The 13,176-nt window shown below is 41.0% G+C and overlaps 1 protein-coding gene across 1 annotated transcript in view; it reads right to left on the bottom strand.

Moving 5' to 3' along the window:
* Positions 1-223: 223 nt before the first annotated feature.
* Positions 224-13,176, bottom strand: part of HTT (huntingtin) — a 214,398-nt gene continuing 201,445 nt past the window's right edge. The window contains exons 62-67 of the mRNA XM_051965781.1: positions 12,425-12,539; positions 11,985-12,198; positions 10,479-10,584; positions 7,499-7,661; positions 6,499-6,659; positions 224-5,436 (exon numbers count right to left, since the gene is read on the bottom strand). Coding sequence (XP_051821741.1) covers positions 5,223-5,436; positions 6,499-6,659; positions 7,499-7,661; positions 10,479-10,584; positions 11,985-12,198; positions 12,425-12,539 — 973 coding nt within the window. The 3' untranslated portion in view covers positions 224-5,222. The remainder of the gene's footprint in view (positions 5,437-6,498; positions 6,660-7,498; positions 7,662-10,478; positions 10,585-11,984; positions 12,199-12,424; positions 12,540-13,176) is intronic.

Below are 13,176 nucleotides of genomic sequence, written 5' to 3' on the forward strand. Positions count from 1 at the left end.
AAAAATCAGGCTGTCTTTACCTGCAAACATATACTTTATGTTGTTGAAATAGAAATTGTTTAGGTTCTATTTTGGTGCCAAATCATTCCAATAAAAAATGATTTCCTAAAAGTTCCTAATAAAATTTATTGCCCAAATTCACTTCTACAAAAACACCATTTCAAGAAAAATACTGCTGGGAAGCCAGGGTCTGCATTGATTTGAAATAACTGGAACGAGCCTCTTACAGCAACAATTTAAATTTTATTCTCTTTCACTTAAATGTGCAATATTTTCAGCGGTTTTCAAAATGTGAACATATGTCTAAATTAAATATTTTCTCTATTCAATGGGCACAGCTACACATGTAGGGGCTCCAGGTCTCACCCATCACAGCCCTCTTGGTTCTAAGGATGGGGATGTCACAGGACACTGATGATCAGACGACCGAGCTCCTGCCCATCAAGTGGCTTGTTCTGTGGGCAAGAGCTGATGGAAATACAGAGAAGCCCATCCATACAAGCAGAGGAGGGGGTAAAATACCCCAAAGAAACTGCCTTCCCACATGAAAGATACTGGCTGACTCCATTCTCAAGGAGTGGGGGGGAGGAAGGATAGGGGGAGGCGTCCCAGCTCATTCTAATTCCGGCTGAAACTCACCCAATAATTCACCCACAGCTTCCTTCCAGGGTAAGAATAGCTGGTAAGCAACAGAGCCTGCCTGAAGAGGAGCTTACAAAGTGGTCTTTGTAGAATCTACCTTCTTCAAGTCAACTTCAGGGATCTGGTGGGAACTCCTGCTTCATCAGACTGCTGAGTCCACCAGCTGGGAGTTGCCAACATTTCCCTTTCCCACCTTAACAACTATCAATAGCCCAAATTCAAAATGGCAGCCAACAAAATGGCCTCATCCCAGCCTGCCATCTCCCCCCCAGCATTTTCCTATTATACAAAAATTAGTACCTCCCAGAGTCACATTCAGCTCACTCAGTCAGGGTGATTTTTTTTTTTCCAGCTGTGTTGCACAGTAAGGACTTTCAAAGCCTAGGGCGTTTTAGTCATAGTTGGGGGGGGGGGGGGTGGAGGTGGGAGAAGAAAGAGGTGTCTGTCAAAACAGAAAAGATCTGAAATTTGTAGAGGATTGTGAGTGAAAAGATATTGCTATATTTATAATTCATCACACCTGAGCACATTTCTCAGTTCAGCAAACAAAATGGTTTTTACCAGGGCCATTGTGTCTTATAATCTGGCATGAAATAAAGTTCATTTTGATGCCCTGGCAGGAAGGGCTTACTCAATACAAATGATTTTGAAGGCTATGAGATGACTAATTAAATGACTTCTTGTTAGGTAGATTCTGAGTTTAGTCATGGTGCTTTGCTCTGCTCTGTATTCCTGTTGACAATGACAGGAAGCTTTTCATGTTAATTCTATTCTCTATAAAGAATGGATTTGCCAACATAAAGGTAAAATGAGTGGAGGATGAGGGAGGTGGTGGAAGGGAGAATGTATTTGCAATTAGTAGGAGAAAGCTCTTTAGTCCTGGTAGTAAGAAACCTCAGAAATTAGCCAGATCACATTGGAAAGGAAGGAATGTCCTTTGCAAACAGGTATATTTAATTTACTTCTGCAACATTCTACCTAATTCTCAATACACTCTATTTCTCATTATTTTCCATAGGAAAAAAAGTGAGGATATTATGAGGTAAATGATTTTTATTGAAACTTATTTTGATTGAATATCTGCTTTAAATATCTGGAACTTAATAAATCCAGGTGTATTTTTCCTTCCAGAAATTTGATTTGTCAGGCTGTTTTCCCCCAAGTAGGTTTTTAATATGAAATTAAGTCCCACTTTTCTAACAGCTGCTCAATTATATATAACCAAGTTTGACACAGCAGATAAAAAGAGATTCTGCTTCATAACTCTAAGATAAACAACAGTGTGTATGGCTAGTTGGACTCATCTTTCTGTGTGTGTTTAGGATATTCAAAAAGTAAATTTCTTCCCATGGACTTCAGTCATGATACTTATGGGTTTTTTCCTGATGTTTTTAGTGCTACTGGTGAAAAACGTGGTTCAAGAACCAACGTGAATGGTTTTATTCTTAATTCTGTCAGGAGAAAATAAAAGGACAAAATCACTTACTATCCAGAATGGGCACATATAATTTTAATTCCAGTTAGGGGGAAATTTCTAAATTGCATTACTTCAAAAATCGCCAATATTATTATGGGAGAATTTAAATATTTAAGTCAGCATAAATGTTGAGTTCTATACTTTTTAAATGAGAAAGCAGTGACCAAACATGAAGGGCCCCAAAGATTCATAAGCCTTCTTTCCTAAAACTTTGCCAATATTCATAATTATTATGACTTTTCACAACTACTTAACGTTGGTTTTTTATGGGGAAAGCATGTCTGCCAAGTGGGAGACCAAAACTAACAGGGGAGAAGTTATTCTCCTGCCTTAAGGGCTGCTGTTAAAATTAAAAGGGGAAAAAAAAGCCCCACACAATACTTAATAGTGTGCACCACCATCATTCTCCAGTTACCACACACAGGAAAACAACATGAGTCTTGATTTGATAAAGATGTTTCACTGGGAGGGGAAAAGGCCTGATATGAACTACTCAAAAGCTTGAGTGTTTTTCTTTTTAGACTCTTAGAAGAGACTTTCCTTCTTTAAATGTTAGAACAGGGCAAGGGACAGCTGGTACTACTGGTATGCCAAATAGAAGGAGGCTCTTTTAGTAGGGAAATGATTGAAGGGAGGATGAGGTGGGTCGTAGGGCCATCACTCAGAGCCTGACATCCCAGAGCAGGAGTCAGTTTTGTGCATATTTGAGATAGTTTCAGTCTGAAGGTCTCTCAGCTTCTAAAATCAGCTTGAAGTAGAGCCCCTTATATGGCCTAGAAACCTATTAAGTAGGGCAGCTAGGTGGTGCAGTGGATAGAGCATGACTTCAGGTTACTTCCTGGTTACTTTGCATAGAGTACACTTAACATTTCCTGCCTGTGTGACCCTAGCTAAGTCACTTAAACTCAATTGCCTCAGCAAAAAAAAAAAAAAAAAGAAACCTATTAAGTGTTATTTCAGGGTATATTATTGTAAGGTTAACTAAAAGCAAGGTACTCTAAGTTCTTCCTCAAAACTATGGAAGAGATTATGATACTACTAGTTCCATTTAAACTGTCATAAATGTGAAAGAACTAACTGAAGTCTGGAGTTCAGGACAACTCGCTACCATAGCAGGAATGAGTAGGAACAGCCATGAGGAATTCTTTGCCTCAAATGGAGGAAAAATCAGTATATTCGTCAGTCATTCAATCAAATACACCACTGATCCTTACAAATAAAAATAACAATAAAAAAAACAAATAACACCACAATTCTAAACCTACAACTCTATGCCAGGTCAGTAAATCCTTCCTAGATGCACTTTAATAAAACAATATGGCTATTATGGCCACAAAGAGAAATCTGATCCAAGTAAGATGAAATGGAATTATCCTAATAAACAGCCAGACAGATTAACATTTCCCCCATCCCCAAAATCTCAAAACATTTATGAACAATTACTGTGTCCAGTCTTTGTGGATAACCTCTTTGGCTCATGACTTTGGTGCTGCTTTTAATAAAGTCCAAACCCCTACTTTATTCTTTAAACCATACAAAATAAAATGAGAATATGCTTGTGGTTACATTTGGACCAGATCCGAAATGTGTATAGATGTTGATGACAGGAAGTAGTAAAAAAACAAAGTTTGCTCCTTCCCTAAAGATGCTCAGAAAAAGTGTAATAAAGAGTTAAATATAGCAAAGACACCAGGAGACAAGACAGACTTATACTAAAGAAATGAGATAGCCTAGATACTGGTGGAGCCTTTGTGGGTACCCCACACCCTGAGATGGAAAACAGATCATTAATTAAGTAATCAAAGCTAAGAAGGCAAAGCCCTAATCCTGAGTGGGCTTGAACTGTTAACTCAACAGACCAAGGAGATTGTTTCTTGGCTGCTTCTATACAAATGGACCTTTGCCACTACTCTTAAAGAGCAACAGAATTTGTCAGTCATTGGAAAGCCGGGGGGCCAGGGGACCAGGAGGAGAGGGTTGGAGACATCTTTGCCTAAAGAAAACTGGGTCAAAGAAAACCATCAAGAGCAGCTGCTATGAACAGAAAGTTCCACTAAGCTCTGGGACTTCATCTGTGTGTGAGGGCAGGTTTTCATGAGCTGTGAGGAAAACGATTTTGGATGATCTGAATGCAGTCCTCCAAACACAAACTCTTGAGGTTCCACTTGTGTCTAGCTGAAACAAAATGTGACTCGTACGTTAGGATGGCTGAAAAATGAAGGGGAGATGATGCACCCAGGGAGAAAGCAAGGACAATACAGGAGCAGTAACAACATTCAGGCAAGTGGCTTCTAATCAGCCCATCATGCAGTACAGATTTTACAATTGTACATACTTTTTACATGGATATAGAAATATTTAAGTTAAAATTAATCTCTTTACTGATATACTCAAATTTTAAATCCTGAGAAGAAAAAAGGAAAAAAAATATCATGGCTGTGTGTGTGGGTCAAATCCCCCTCCCTTATACCTCCCCACACCACAGTCTACCAAAGTCCAAGAGAAGGGGATTACATGCTGGGAGTATTAATCATGGAAATGGGATTTCCTTTTCCTTTCTGCTTGAGAGAGACATTAGGAAACACTTTCTAAAGCTTGATTATACCAGATAATAGCTACATAAAAATGTGAAAGTGTCCAGTGTCAGTAACCTGCATGAAGGAAGTACTTCTGTCAAAGATTCAGGATCAGTTGCAAACCACTGACACTGAACAGGTTGAACACTTAGAAAAATATAGAGATACCTGGTTACTTTGCATGGAGTACTAGCCCATATCATACAGAATTAACAAAAACAGCTGTTGTGGCTTTGCTTTTTGTTTTTGTAAAAACTCTATCTCAATCCCAAATATTACCCAAGACGTGTGAATGATGTCCCTTTATCATGGCCACCCCATTGCAAACAAGCACTTCTGTTATAATGTGAAAGAGACGCAAACACTGGCATGGGAGAATCATGAAACCCACAGATCCACTTTTTTTTACTTGACCTCTCCCCAACTCCCATCCAAGGTGAAATCAGGGTCCTCCCGTTTTGCCTTATGTCCACACTGGACTCCAGCCCAAGCTACCAATCCCCGCAATGTCCAGCGCCATCGAACTTTCAACATGTTGCAATCTTGTGGACATTTTGCAAACAAGTCAGCAGTCGGTGGTAGGGATTTCCTGGAGATGCTACCACCTCAAACACAGACTGAAAGGCCCTCCGATCTAGCTCCTCATCTATTTGATGTCTGTAAAAGTCTATGGCCACCAGACAGAAAAGATTAATGTCCACTTGTTCCGACTTCCCCATCCTGCTGATGATGTGCGGAAGGCTGGGAAAAGAGTTAAGGGCAAATTACTGGGAAAAAAAGGAAACCAATGCTAAGGTTTAAAGTCTGGCATTCTTGACCCACTGGGATTGTTTTCCAACCATGAGAGCCAATAGTGGATTCCCTCGGGCAGCAGATTATGCAGGGAAATGTCCACTAATCAACGAGAAGGAAAATATATTCAGTGAAGAAATGTCTTTAGAGTCCACCAAAGTTCAACCAAAGCTAAGCTGAAAAATCTACATCTCTCCCTTTACAAAGGAAACTTTCTGCTCTCTGGGAGCCCTGATGTGGGCTCCCAGGTCAGAGGTCGGGAGGGCACTAGGAGGCAGGCTCTGAGAGAGCCCGAGCTGCGCCGGGACAAGCCCCCCCGGGAGATGACTTACCAGGGCCCGTCTTCCCTCAGCAGAGCTTCCTCTCGGTGCTCTGACTTTTTCCGTGTGGGATGTGTGCTGGGCAGTGCCATGGCCTCAGTCCGTTGGCTACTCCAACTGCTCTGGGTGATGTCACCCTGTCATCGCTAGAGCAGCTCAACTACTTTAAGACTATTGTGGTTTGTCTGAAGGGGAAGGGTGCCAGGAGGACGACTCTGGCTTTTAGGGTGGGAATTCCAGCAAATACTCTTTTCTTGGCATCTTGGCCAAGAAAGCAGAATGGGGCACACTGACAAAAAAAATAATGAAAAGCAGCATCAGTTAAAAAAAAACCAAACCCACTATCCTAAGCACTGAAAATTGTCTTTGGAGACTAGAGCTTTAAAACCTGCTCCAAAATTGGTACTCCTTTTAATATAACAATCCTAAGTGCTCTTTCCTCTTTTCTGACATTTAGAGCATTTATCTTCTTAACAAAAAACAAACATCTTCAAAATGAGTGCAGGTTTTCCTTTGGTTGAGAGAGGAGAGGAGGGAGCCAGGGAGAAGAGAGATTAAACACTAATGATCCAGCCCTTCAAATACTGAAACCATGTGTGTTTCAGGTCCCTGAGTACTAAGAGAGGACCAGAAAGAGGGCAAATCAGTGTGGAAGTTGATGACATGAATGTAGAAACCGAGCAGAGGATACATTGCTGAGACCCACTGACTAGTGGAAGCACTGACGAAAAAGCAGGAGAGACTCCACATAGCCATTGCCACTGGGGTCCTCTGAGTGAAGTTTGAGAGGGAGAGCATCACCCAGTCTCGGACCATAGATGATTGTCCTGTGGTGTGCAACGTCTGAAACACCTGAAAAACAACGCATCCGACACAGTTCAGTGGAAAACTGAACAACCAAAGAAGAGAGAATACTTAAAAGACAAGTGCTGGAAAAACCCTGTTAGGGCTGGATATATAATATGCAGAAAAAACGAGCACAGCACAGTGTCTGATAAACCTAGGATTCTAGCTATTGCGGCAAGAAGGCACTATTTGACAAAAACTTGGGAAAATTGGAAAGCAGTCTGGTAGAAAGTAGGCATAGACCAACATTTATCACCATATGTCAAAATAAGCTCAAATGATTTAGACATAAAATAAGTGACATGAAATAAAACCAAATAAAAAAAAAGAAAAAGATCTGTTCAAATAGAATCTTGCACATTGCTTCTAATGAGTTGGACTGATTTAACATCCTTTCAGCTTTTCCAGAACACTTGGTTTCATTAATTGTGGGGTGGGGGAAGGGAGATGTTCCTCCTCCACTGATCCAGACTGCAGCTCTTTCCCTCTTAAAACACTTCTAGAGCCAAAGAATTCATTTGTTGGCAGCCAACTCTCTGATGATGAACCTCATTCCATTTAGCTAGGTTGACCTAAGACAAGCATATTGTGAAGCCTGTTTTTAAAACTCCTCTGGCTTGGTAGGAGGACTGCCAGAGTTTGTGCCCCTGACAGCTTCTGAGAACTCAAAACTCCCACATCGTGATGCACTGGAGAGAGATATCAGGATTTATTCTACATGAATGGAAAACAGGCTTTTCCTTTCTAGTACATTTACCAGGATAATATAAGGTACTTATTTCTTAAAACTATTTTTCAAAAAAATTTAAATTTTGGACTTGTGAAAATAACTAAGAATACAGTACCTTATATACAACAGTTGCCATGAATTGTGGGTATGGCTGCTGGTTTGACAGAAATTCTCCAATAACTTTATTCATTACATCCTGGGGAGGGAAAAAATCATCTAGAAACTGAGGCAGGATCCGTGCCACCACTCTGGCTTCACAGGGAAATCCTTTCCTGATCCTAAGTGAAGGAAGAGAAGAGATTTCAGGGTTGTGGAGAGGAAATGAAATTCTAATCAGAAGATCGATTTTTGGAATATGGCATGATTCAGCTCATAATCCTAGCTCATCTGGCAGGATTTTACCCTGATCTGTAAGTACAAAGTTGAAAGAGTCCTTGTCCTTCGGAGGACCTATATGACGAGGAACTACCAAATGTGTTTTCATGAGCTACAACAGATTTATTTGAACTCATCACAGTCTAGCAGTGAGACGCATGGCTTGTGCACAAGTAATTTAATATAAAGTATAATACCTACAAGGCTGAAAACCATGTTCATCATAAAATTAGGGTTACAGGATATATTTCCACATATGGATAATTTAGGGATGAAATACATAGACATAGACACACACTTACACACATACACACATACACACACACACACACACACACGCAGCCATTTGCTAATGCATTTCTCAAATTGTACTCTATGGAATCCTGATGTTTCATGTGATGTGTCTAAGAGTTACATGAAAAAAATGCTGGTAGAAGACAATCTTTTTCTCTTTACAATATTATGAAATTACTTATAAACCAACAGTACATGCAACAACTTTCTTCAAAGAAAATAGGTCTGGTTAAGTCCGATTTTACTCCAAAAGTCCAACTTCTATCTTTGTTGGGAATATCCATACTCAAAAAGGTCTGGAGAGCAAATATAAGCTCCCTCAGTGTATTTCATACTCTCAAAGTGTAGTAGGATGACTACACTGGAAAAAAAATGGCAACTACTTTCAGTATATTCACTTTCTTCTATGCCTTTGGGAACGTCAACAATGTAATTATTCATTTTTCTGGTTGGCCAAATACTGAGCTGAAAAGAATTAAATATCAAGCAATGACCATGAGAGAAACCTGGTAAATGAACTCTTTATAGTTAACATAAAATCACAGAGCTCAGGAACTAGAAAGAATATTAAACCATGCCCATGATGATGAACCTAAGGCCCAGAGAGAGGAAGGACCCCCAAATCACCCAGAGAATTTGTTGGAACATAACCTGGACTAGTATATGTTTCCTAGCTCCCAGATGTTCATTCCATCACTTTCTGTTTACGGATACTAAAAATATTGGCAACAGCCAGCTCTGGGGATTTGTCATCAGCAAAGAACACAAGAATTCTTAAGCATCAAGGAGGTAACAGTTTTCATCAGTGAATAATGTATCTTGTCCCAAGGAAAACAAAACAACAGACACAGAAAGGGGGTTTATCTGTCATCCTCTTGTCCCAGCTACCACTTTCATTCTTCTAGATTGGGATTAGGCCCTAACCTGTTCTGGTGCATGTCCTGGCTGTCCCTCTCATCCCAAACTTTAATAAATGCTTATAAAGCTTTCTCTTTCAGGGCTCTACAACCTAGGGCAGGGCCACTTTAGTAAGGCTAAGGAATGAGTAAAAGACAGCAGTCCAAAGAAGATATGGATACTTCCCCCAGAATGAAGTCTTCTACGAGGTTCAATTTCCCCAGTAAACTTCAAGTTACTTGTTTAACATTGTCAGTAGACATTCTCTGTATAGATCTGGCTACTTACCTAGACAACACTGTGATTTGGCTTCAATATGACCAGAGCACACCCAGACAGTATGAACAACCCTACAGTACCTTGAAAAACTTCAGGCTTCTTTCAGCTTTACAAAATCCATCTTCAATAAGGCAGCCACTGGGGCTGGTTAGTTCTCCCAAGGCAGTGGAAAGAGCAGCAGAGCAGATCCCCAGCTGGGTGACCAAACCCACTTCCTCCTCCGTACAAAGGAGGGTACGCCAGATGACGTCGAAGGTGTTGAAGGCTCTGTTCCACCTCGGAATAGCATAATACGGGACTGTGCTCCACGGAGGACAGCGGTGACCTGAGAGAGCTGATGGACATCTCAGCACTGGCATCCAAGGTCTTTTAGAATAAATTCTTTAAAACCAAGAACAATGCTCAAGTGCAGACAGGACTGTGCCTTTTACCTCCATCTAACGAAGATCTTTCCAAACAGCTTGAACTCCCGGAGCACTTCAGAGTTTACAAAGGGCTTTCTTCACAAGAGTCTCTGGAAGTGTCTAACACAAGCGTGACTATGCTCATCAGACAGATGAGGAAACTGAGTTAGAAAACGCCTGCGAAGTACCTTGTCCAAGGTCAAACAGTCAATCGGCACCAGAGGTGGAATGTGAATGAAGTCTCCCCTAGCACACCTTCCTTCACATAATTAATGCTGCCTTCTCAGTCTCAAAAGCTCCACTGCATTTCCTCCTTGGTTTTAGAAGATGTCCAGCAATAAGAAAAAAATATGGGATGGATTCTAGGCTGTTGATGCAGTGTGGTTTTCTCTCTCAGGAAATACAGAATTGTTTAACCAATATTTTTATTATTGGAATGAGGTCAAGTGAGTTGCTGCATGGTGTCACTCTAGGATGGCATGGCACCCAATTATGGGGTACAAACTCTCTCACTATGAGTGATGCACTGAGCACTCAGCATTACACGACGACCAAGTTAAGACACTAGTCATAAAGCTTGTTTTGGTGAAACCTTGGGATTTCCTTTGAACTGCCCCAAGAACTGGCCTGTCAACTAACAGTTCTATGACAGAGGAAGCATACTGTGGGTGGTCATGAAAACAGTAGTGACTAATCAGAATACAAGTAGGAATTAGCATTATTACAACAGAAATGCTAACAAGAAGAATAAATACATTCAAATGCCATCGTTCCTTAGCTAAACTGACAGGGCCTTTAAGAATAAAAGATATATTAAAAGGCAAAATTCACATTAGAATGGCTTACCTATCAAAGAGAACAGATACCCGCTCCATTGCAACAATAACCGACTCACTGTCTGGGGCAGTGGGGTTGGGATCGGAGGGTCTGCCAGGGCTTATTTTCTCCTTCCCTAGAATAAAATTATTCCAGAATAAGCTTAATTAATAAGAAAAACCAAGTAGACCTGCCTATAGGACCTTGTTCATAGTAAGTACTCAAGTCAAAATCTATTAAATGAACTTAGATAAAGTGGTTGAGAATGTGAAAATTTTCACATTTATACCAATACATGGAGGGCAGCTAATGTTGATGTGCATTCTTTTATGTGCTCCTCACAACAGTGGGATAAGTACAGGGAGCAGATTTTCCTTTTTTCACAAATGAAGGAACTAGAGCCTGAAGAACTAAGCTAGAAAGTATCAATGCTAAAAGTTAAACTGAGATCACAGGAGCCAAGAATTTTTGCTTTTCAAATTCAAGCCCAGCATTCTTTTTTCTAATCAACATAGAACCACAACAAGGAACATGAGGAATGAAGTGGCAATGAATTTTTCTTCATTCTGGGTCAATGAGCACAAAATTATTTTTCCTTTCTCCTCATTGCATTGAAAAAAGAGAAATACTTAATTCATCAATGATTGAGCAGAAGGGTCACACTAAACCTAACAGCAATCACAAAAATTTCTGGTTGGCTGAGATAGACTAAAAAAACAAATGAGCTTCTATGATCTAACATAGTCTAGAGCAGGGGTCCTCAAACTATGGCCCGCGGGCCAGATTCAGCAGCTGAGGACGTTCATCCCCCTCACCCAGGGCTATAAAGTTTATTTATTTAAAAGCCCACAAAAAGTTTTTGTTTTTACTATAGTCTGGCCCTCCAACTGTCTGAGGAACAGTAAACTGGCCCCCTATTTTAAAAGTTTGAGGACCCTTAGTCTAGAGGTCCTGAATAAGCCAACAGCAATTGGGGAAGGATGAGTATTCTGAACTAAAAGACGTTAACCTGTCCAAGATCAGAAGAGCATCAAGTATCCCATAGCATGGTGTGTCTGGTTCCAGGAAAACAGTGGCCCAGGCAGGCCTCAGGAAATATTAACTAAAGGAAGCTTAGGAAGAACAAGTATCACCCTGCTTATGTGGGCCATGTAGTTTTCTTTTATATATATGTTCAGATCCTGAAATCCTTATTTTTACTATTTAACTATTTCTTTTTTTCTTCATAAACAAACCCAAGATCTAGATCTTCATGGTAATCAAGGATCATATATGATAAGTTGTATGTTCCCAGGAATACAAAAAGGACTGGGGACCAAAAAACCAGAAGTTAAGTAGTCAGGCTGGAGTTTTAAAAAAAAATCAATGAAATTTAGAAAAAAGTAAAAAAAAGAAAGCCCCTCAGCTCTGAACCTGAGCTTTGTGCAAATCAGCTTCAAGAAGCAGCAAAGTTCAGCCAGACTCAGTTTTCCCTCAGGGTCTCTCTCTCTTACTTTGATAGACATTAATCATGCAAGCTCATCATGAACTCCACACCTGTGTACATGCAAGTTAACATCAAGCCCAGGGCTGCCATGGCTCGGTGAGGACTGTGCACATTCACTCGGTCAACGCTGAGTTTAACTAAGGATTCTCCATCCAGCCTGGAGAGCTGCTCTGAAAGAAGAAGTCGTTCCAAACCTCTCAGGACACAATGATAAATAATGGCTGGAGTGGATTCTTCACTGGCAGAGAGCATCACCCCACACATCTGAAACAACAGGAAGAAAGGTGATCAGGAAATAGTCCACACTCTCTCAATTTGAATTCTTGTCAACTCTTCTTTCCCAATTTGACAGAAGACAAATCAAAACTCATACATGATACAACTAACAAAAAGTTTATGGGAAAGAAAAAAACAAAGGGGCTATTTTGTATGCTGAAGTTTCCTAAAAGAAGGATTCTCTTCAGCCTTTGGCTCCACAGTCTCAGCTCACCTGTATCACTGCAGCAGAAAACTCTGGGCCTACATCCAGGGGATAATTCTCCATAAGGTAGAAGGCAGCAGCACAGGTCACCAGGACATGCTGCTGGCTGTGCAGATTCACACAACTGCGAATACCAACCAAACAGGCAACTGTTACATAAGGGCTGAGACCGGTTTCTCTCTGTGATAACTACACTTAGGATAATAAATTTCTAAGCATCTCTACAATTCTAAAAGTGCCACTTTAGTTCTGAATAATGGCCATTCTGATAGTCTTTCTCATGGTGAGCAGCGATTCTGAGCGGCAGTACTAACAAAAGTGGGTCAAAGGATTTTACACTCACAGACCCACCTGTGTATATTCTGATAGTTTATCCCTTGACTCTTAAGAACATCCAGGGACTCTATCTTCTCCCACATGGGCCCACAATGCCTCAGCCTGGTATTGTCAATCAACTGATGCCGTGGAGATCTTTCTGGCTGCCCTCCCCTCCCCCCACAGCCACCAGCCCATAGCCTCTGGTCCTGCTGGTCTCACCCACCCTACTCCAAGGCTCAAGCCCTGGCGCAGGGGTGGAGAATACTCCCACCCCCACAGGCCACGTAAGGCCTCTGGCACCTGCAGGCCAGGAACAGCTGAAGGCTAGGCTTGAGTACCTAAGTGGATGATTTTGTGTGGCCTCAAATTTCCAAGTAGCCCTTAGCAGAAAAAAGTCCTGCCCTCCCCACCCCTCCAATCTTCTCTTTTTCTGTCTCTGATCC

The sequence above is a fragment of the Antechinus flavipes genome, chromosome 6 (genome assembly GCF_016432865.1).
Source record: "Antechinus flavipes isolate AdamAnt ecotype Samford, QLD, Australia chromosome 6, AdamAnt_v2, whole genome shotgun sequence".
Lineage (NCBI taxonomy): Eukaryota > Metazoa > Chordata > Mammalia > Dasyuromorphia > Dasyuridae > Antechinus > Antechinus flavipes.